This window comes from Littorina saxatilis, linkage group LG8 (assembly GCF_037325665.1).
Source record: "Littorina saxatilis isolate snail1 linkage group LG8, US_GU_Lsax_2.0, whole genome shotgun sequence".
NCBI classification, from domain to species: domain Eukaryota; kingdom Metazoa; phylum Mollusca; class Gastropoda; order Littorinimorpha; family Littorinidae; genus Littorina; species Littorina saxatilis.
The window spans coordinates 46,949,047-46,957,108 of record NC_090252.1 but is presented as its reverse complement, the minus strand read 5'-3'; the positions used below and the strand labels follow the sequence as shown (position 1 = coordinate 46,957,108).

The following is an 8,062-nucleotide window of genomic DNA, read 5'->3' as shown; positions in this document are numbered from 1 at the left end:
TTTCAGAAGCGAGTGTTTCACCATGACAACCCTAAGATCAGTTCCGCGCTTCATCAGATCAACACAACTATTGTAAACAAGAAATCTTTAGATGCTAATGACACAAAGCGCGTTTATTCATCACCAGAATATTCTTATGCAATTGGCCACTGGAGAACAAACGCGGCTTCAAATAGTCTGAGTGTGTAATAAGAATTTTTGTCAATCGGGAAAACCCGCTATGACAGCTTTGTTTTGACTGCAGTGGGGTAGAGGACGTCGTTGCTTGCGTTAGGGAAGTGTTTGTGAAAGGGGAGTATGCTTTGTTGAGTTTTAAAGCAGCCACCAAGTACACTTATCAAAAGCTTGAATCAAATACCCAAGTCAATTGAATAAGTTAACACTCGGCGGCCGCCCGAAGGCAACCTTTGAAGCGAAGTAGAGCAGTGAAGCACGCACGTTTTCCCAGCCGGATCCACCGGTTATTCTGAAAACATAAACAAAAAGAATGAAAACTTGTAGCTAAGGAGGGGAAATGCAGTTCCTCTACTTAGTTACAGGTAAACAAATGTATGCTATAGAGAGAAATAACACTGACCAATCCAGCTCATCGTTGCTAAGGAGGGGAAATGCAGTTCCTCTACTTAGTTACGGGTAAACAAATACATATTTAATAGAGCTATACTAAAAATAAACCATTATGCTCATCGTTACTAAGGAGGGGAACTGCAGATCCCCTCGTTGGTTACCAGTAAACAAATGTATGCAATAGAGAGAAATAACACTTACCAATCCAAAAAGCTGCTTCCTCTTCATTGTTTTCCAAGGCTTGATGGATGTGCTTGCGAAGAGACAACATTGTTTTTATTGGAAGATTTAGTTGTTGGAATTTGGGATATGTCTTGAGAAGAATGCTTATGTTAATGAGATCTCTCGCCCATCTAGGTGTTATACGTAACACTTCTAAACAAACACCCTTGAATCTTCCAAAATGTCTACTCCTCAGCACTTCTAAATATTGTCCATAAACAACCACAATTTTTAGGGTATCTGTTGCTTTACTTTTGTATTGTTTTTCACAAACAAGAAGCTTTTGTTTGAGTTCCTCAATATCTGTTGTTCGGCTTGTACTAAACAACAAAGATTCGCTTGTTGAACCATCATAGTACAGATGATTTTTTAGACCCTCTAGGAGCTCCGACCCTCTAAGTGAAGTCAAGACTTTTGATTTCTTTCCCCGTTTGTTTTGGAAGGTAACAGGTATTGGCTTTTTGGGGAGATTTGCTTTCAATTCAAACTCTTCTGCAGCCTTATGTCCTCTCTCTTGGAAAATTGAATCAAGTTGTTTGTAAAATTCAAGAAGTTTTGTATGGTACTCAATGTGTTTTTTTAAACTCTCTAGTTTTTCAGTGTCAACATTCGGTAAATCAATCACCTCAAAGTCTTGACTGAGCCCAGTATGAAGTCCATGATCATCCTGCTCCATACTAGAAGAAGTGTCTGACTGTGATAAATTCCTAACTTCTTGTTCTGTTTGCTGATTCATATTTTCAGGAAGAATTAAATAAGTTGATTGTCTAGAATAATCCAACAGAGCTTGTTGTGCAGCGTTTGCTTCTCTAACTTCCTGGAGCTAACTCTATAGATTCTTGAGACAGGCAAAACACTTTTCTCACAGAAAACACGTCTTCACACCACCACAGCACCAGGAAAAATGACAAAATCACTATGCTATGTTACTATCAACACCAAGTGTTGGGCGGACGTGACGTAACTGTTGCTATTACATGATTTAATCTTGTCTTGCCATTGGAGGAATATAGAAGACAAGCTTGCAGGCCTCGCAAAACACACGCTGGCTGGTTTCCTTCCCAGATCAATACGGTAGTGTTGGGCTTGGCTACGAAGGGCAGATTGGATTAATATTTCAATGGAAACTAAATTTAGCGTTGTATGAGAGAAAGGGGGAATGTACGTTCTGGGTTACTGATTCCGACAGACCCGGAATTGGTTCAAAACAACCTTACTTTACTGTATTTTTTTTGTATGGATTTATGCAGTAATTTTCTGATTTTGTCGCATGTTTCATTTTAGTAAAAGTTTAGTCCAGAAGCCTATTTTGCGTTAATATTTAGGGTCTGTCGGAATCGGTGAGCCAGAACGTACATTCCCCCTTTCTCTACACTTGTTTTCTTCGAGAGGTCGATCTTCATGCGATTCTGGCGCGTTGTCACCACGAACGTTAAAAATACCCGCTATTACGAGTTAGTCGTATGACAGAGAGTTTTCTTTGACCGGGAGGTCATTCTGAGCTAGCCCAGAATAACACATCCCACCAAACCTGTTAAGATACATCGATGCATACATATATGCATACATTTCGTCATGTGAAGTCCTAATGTATTTATTCTTGAGGTTTTAAGGGAAATGTCAACACTTTTTTTTTTTTTTAAGTTCAAGTGGGTCTTTTTATTTACAAAAAAAAATATTTTCAATATCAATTTCCAACAATTTCCAACTGAGAGTGGCGAAAGGAAAAACACGATTTTCTTCGTCTTCTAATGTTTTGTGTATAGGTTGCAGAGACGCCCACAATGCAAGCGGGTGTTTATTATCACGTTGTTTGTGAAAACAAACACTTTATTAATATGCATCATACGATCACATTACGTTCTATAAAGAAGAAGAAAAGCTTAAAAATCAATATATACTTATTTAAAAACAAGAACATATTGCACATAACCCAAAATATTGCACATAACCAGATTTAGTAATAATCGTTTCAGGGATAAAGGTGGCAAATAGGATTTAAATGTGTTTTTGTAAAACGTCTTCCAATGTTCAAATAATCATATTCAATTATGAGTGTGTAGTGCTTGTCGAGGAGTTACGAAAACGTACCGGTTTTTGTCTCATTACCCACTAAAACGTCCTCAAAAACCACCTTTTACAGCTTCTCAGAGGAATGATACCTACACCAATCAACATGCCTTAATGTCAGTGTTAGACCAGATATGTGAACAAAACTGACTGATTTGGATGCAGATTTGATTGGATTTTCTATTGACGTGCAGAAAATGTTTTGTTTTGGCAGTTCTGATTTTTTGTCAATTTTAACGCGGGAACATTGATTTTGCGAATTTGATTTTGCGGGGTGTCGGTGTTGTAGGTTCCACTGTATAAACACTATGTCATATAAACCCAATCTGTTTTCTGAATAGGTTTGGGGAATGCAGGGATGTCGTTAGGCGTCGGACATCAGACATAGACCGATTTAGAGGCTCAGATGTCCGATTCACATAGCCGCATGGCGGTCAGATGTCCTATCGTTTTGAACTAAGCGCTGGCATTGTCCGATAAGAACTCAATTCCTTCGGACAGCTTTCTTTTTTTCTTTCCTTATTTGGTGTTTAACGTCGTTTTCAACCACGAAGGGTTATATCGCGACGGGGAAAGGGGGAAGATGGGATAGAGCCACTTGTCAATTGTTTCTTGTTCACAAAAGCACTAATCAAAAATTTGCTCCAGGGGCTTGCAACGTAGTACAATATATTACCTTACTGGGAGAATGCAAGTTTCCAGTACAAAGGACTTAACATTTCTTACATACTGCTTGACAAAATTCTTTACAAAAAATGACTATATTCTATACAAGAAACACTTAACAAGGGTAAAAGGAGAAACAGAATCTGTTAGTCGCCTCTTACGACATGCTGGGGAGCATCGGGTAAAGTCTTTCTCGTCCCAACCAATATGGGACTCCCCCTAACCCACGGGGGGTGTCTAGAATACTATCCAGTGGAAAAACAAATAAGACGAGTAATATTTCTAGACTACTTTCCTTCAAAAGCGCAACCCAAAGCAGATCCAGTACTTTGATTCATGATTACAAAATAGTACCCAATATTGACAGACTGTGTGATGATATCTTCTGCTATTGGTCTGTTGAGACAGTGATATCAAAATCGAGACCGGAGGTCGAGATTTTGATATCACTGTCGAAACAGACCAATAGCAGAAGATATCATCACACAATCTGGCAATATTAGATATATTGCCATTTCCTGGGCGTTTTGAAATGATTGTACAGAAGTTGTATGGGAGACAACCTATTATGCTGAGTGGTTCATTTTTTTGTCAGGTAGTTACCTCTCTTGCACCACATTCAATTCAGGTTTAGACACACGAAAACAAAGGACAAAAGACTTAGATAGAAAAGCAAACAGCGTTTGATGACGTTTTGACTTCAATTTAATCACGAATATGTTCACAACGAAGAACTATAACAACAACAAAAAAACAAAAAAAAAGAACATACGAAACTGATGGAACAGCGATCTCCAGCGCGCATATTGTGTGCGCATGCGTCGAAGGAACAGAAACGCGTCTTGAATTTCGAATGATGAGACAGATTTTCGGATTAGTTCTTGTGAAAGACAAAACTCAAAGTGGCTCCCTGGAAGTTGCAGTTTTGGAACATGGACTGAGTCTGTTCAGTAAGTGTTGCGGAATTGACGACGGCTCCGGCAGTTTGGTTCACAGGCAGTGACAAATCTTCTGGGGCATTTTCTTCGGCGAAGAATGACTGCATATCTGCATCGCACATGGTCAAGTCGCCGGTTTGGATCGGAGCTCCAGCTATCTTTCTCTTCGGAGGTGTGCTCTTCGGAGGTGTGTTTGAAGACAGGCCCTGGATACTTTGGCTGGTTACAGTCGCTGTTCTTCGGGACGGTCCTTGGAGTGTCGACAACTGTGTAGGAGGAATTAGGTCTGCGGCGATTGCACCAGCCATAACCATCTTTTTCGCTCTGGAAGTTTGCTGGTAGTGTGCCAAGCTGTTCACGCTCCTCTGTCCGGAGACTGCCATGATGTCCACTGTTGAAAAGTTATTTTCTGCCAGAATGGTGATGCCCGTAGCCCGAATCGAGTGGTTTGTGTACTGCACACCCAAGCAGCAGGCAGCTGAAAGTTTCTGCATAAAGTGCCTGAGTGTACCGACGCCAATTGGTTTATTTTGGAACCAGCATGTGTCATCGAGTGCAAAAGACGACTTGGGATATTGCCACAGTCGGTCTGTGTTTGGGTTCAGCAAGGAAATGTACCTTTCGAAGCTTCGAACTGGACAGTAGATTGGATCGCCTGTCTCGACCATCACACCTGCAGCAAAAGTGTCATCCATACCACGGTGGTTTTTGGTAAGTTCGTCTTCCATTTTCATTACATATTTTCTGTTTGTGTTCTCGTCCACTCTGACGCAGAACGTTGATTTTGTCATGGATTCCATGTTCTCGTTAGCCCGCCTGCAAAAATAAAGTCTGACGTCGAACTGAACTTTATTGGCCAGACCCACAGGTGTGTTGGGGTTCAGGTGCAGGGATGTGTACAGCTCGCGCCTGTGGTTTTCTGACACAACTGGGGTGTGCCGGATGTTGCCTGTGCCCTCTGCTTTAGCTTCTTGCATCGCTACTTTGTAGCTCTCATTAGAATCGTGGAAAGGGGGATCATGAATGATGTCAAAACGCTTCATGTGGGGTGGTGCTTTCAGGTATCTGTTTAGGGAGTAGCGGAGACTTGAAAGAGACTTCCCTCTGTACGTTTCACCTTGCATTGTCCTCGCACCCAGATAAAAATGGCCCAGGACTTCATCGAGCTGCTCAGGTGTGAAGCTTTCAAAGTCCACGTTTTGCTTGCGTTGCTTGATATACTCTCGGAGGATATTGGCAGCACCTTCATTTGCCCTCTGAAACAGTCATTATATGGACGTCATGAGACTCGCATGAAATAAGTAAAGAATATGTATTTTAGTATTGGGTTTTGTTTTATTTATATCATCATTTCTTTGTTTCTCTTACATGATAGATGACATATGTATGTTCTTGACTTGAACCCATAATGATAATAAGAGAAGCATATTTCCACGGACGCTACATTCTCGTTGACTGTTTTACATGATACAGTATGTAAATCTGAAACAATACTGGTCTGTAAACCTTTCATTGTTGAAAGTAAGCAATCATCTCCTGAGCTGTTTCCAACAAATTTTGTCAAATGTTTACAGTGTCTACTAAACAAAGGGAATAAGGACTTAGGAGGGAGATGCAATATGTTGTTTCAGTTACTGTGTAAGCACTCTGTCTCCCACTGGTCACTTATTAATTTTCTTGTATTTGTGACTTCTACATTTTGAAACAACAATTCTTTTTGTGTAAAGTGCAAAAGCATAGTATATTCAAGCATCTTACCTTGGTGTTTTCAGGGTTCAGCTTGTTCCTTTTGGAGAGTAATTCTTCTTGGGTAAATTCGGCAAACCTTTTGCTGCAAGCCATTTTTCAAGTTTGGAAAGTGCGTCTGCTTTCATTAGTTTGTGCTAATTCTTAATAATAATAATTATTACCTGTTTTATACTTAATCATCAATTTTCGGGGTACATGTTTGAAAAATGTTCAGTCAAAGTTAAAATTATTTGATATTTATTTTTCTTCTGGTAGAAATGACAAAAGTAGTTGTCTCAGTTTTGGCTGTTCCATATCCCTCCCTCTGATTATTATTTCTTTTTGATCACTCTTTTCTTGTACTTTCCAGTATTTCTAAATGCTTATTCTTTTAAAAAATTAATTAGTCACTTGCTCAACTACATTCTGGGATAAATAAATTTTCATATAATAAATAAAATAAAAAAATGTAGGTGTCTTTGTTTTTGAAGTGGGGAAGTAATAAAGAGGTCGTCGATATCAAAACTGATATCGACGGAAATGTCGTCGATATCACTTTTACAATGAGCTCAGTTTTGCCCAATTGACCAATGGAAATCTCCGTAACATATGAATTGGCAATATTAACCTTTATTGACAGTGCGACAGACGCGTGTGAAGCATGTTTAAATTAATGTGGAGTACGCTCATTTAAAAAAAAATACACCAAGTTTGTTTGAGAATACTCCAAGTGCAAAACAGGGATTCCCAGGTCTGAATGTTGATTAAGGTATACTTTCGTGATTCCAATTGCCCCGAATGTTACAATCTTGAGCGCTTAGATCGGGCAAGTTTGGCTACCGCTCAATTTTAAAACTCGTACCGTCGAGTCGATCCCCGAAATTGGGAACTTAATTAAAATTGCACAAAAGTCACGCTATTTGATCTTCAAAATTGTCACTTTGTAGAAGGGTCATGCATAGGCTGAAGTTTATGTCCACAAATGTAGAAGTTATTAACTTTTTTGTGGGTTGCATTGTTTTTGGGTCAACCTGTATTTGTTTAAACGGCCTCATCATAAAGATTTGCCCTCAAACGCATCTGCCTACTTTTTATGACGAGTATTATAGTTGGCTCAGTGGCTAAAGAAACATTCTACAGGATGAATAAACAAACAAACAAATCTCATGATTCTCTATGTGTTTTTATGTGTTTTAATGTGTGTGTGTATGTGTGTGTGTGTGTGTGTGTGTGTGTGTGTGTGTGTGTGTGTGTGTGTGTTGGGGAGTTTGTTTTGGTTTTTAGTGAGAGGATGGCTGGTGGTTTGGATGGGGGGAAAAGATGAGTGTCATTGTGATTGTGGATAATTAAATTGTTGTTGTTGTTGTTGCTGCTGTCAGTTTCAAGGCACCGTTCTTCTTTCAAACGCCAAGTTTGGCTTACTATTTTATATCTGCATGGGCTCTTACATGAGGTTAGGCCATCTATACACTTTGATGCATACCAAACATTTACATTCTGACTGGGTCATGTGCAAAGTTGGAATGTTTGAATGAATACATTTTGCGGATTGATGCCAGTAGAAGTTAAACAAATTAATTGATCAAACATTCCAACACTTCAAAGTAAACACACGGGTTTTTGACAGCTGGTATATGTTAAAGTGGAGGGATGGTCTTATTCCACGTGAAGCCTGCATGCCACATCTAAGACGGTGAGCGAAATCGTTTACACTGAATATGCAATCATTGTTCATCATTATATAAATTGAAACGTTCATACACAATGACACAACAAATCTTGTCGGAAACTCGAAAGAACACATGAAAGAATAAAACATGATCAATGCAGCAAAACGCGCCACTTGTACAGAGTGGGTTACAATTTCATTC

The 8,062-nt window shown here is 39.4% G+C and overlaps 1 protein-coding gene across 1 annotated transcript; it reads right to left on the bottom strand.

Annotated features, from left to right (window-relative positions):
- Positions 1 to 3,869: 3,869 nt before the first annotated feature.
- LOC138973703 (uncharacterized) lies at positions 3,870 to 5,734 on the bottom strand. Its single transcript, XM_070346434.1, has one exon. The coding sequence runs from the start codon at positions 5,585 to 5,587 to the stop codon at positions 4,400 to 4,402; it is 1,188 nt and encodes a 395-aa protein (XP_070202535.1). The 5' UTR covers positions 5,588 to 5,734; the 3' UTR covers positions 3,870 to 4,399.
- Between the last annotated feature and the right edge of the window lie 2,328 nt (positions 5,735 to 8,062).

Excerpts from the sequence above, each read along its gene's own strand:
- LOC138973703 (XM_070346434.1), bottom strand. The coding sequence starts at position 5,587 with ATGCAAGGTGAAACGTACAGAGGGAAGTCTCTTTCAAGTCTCCGCTAC.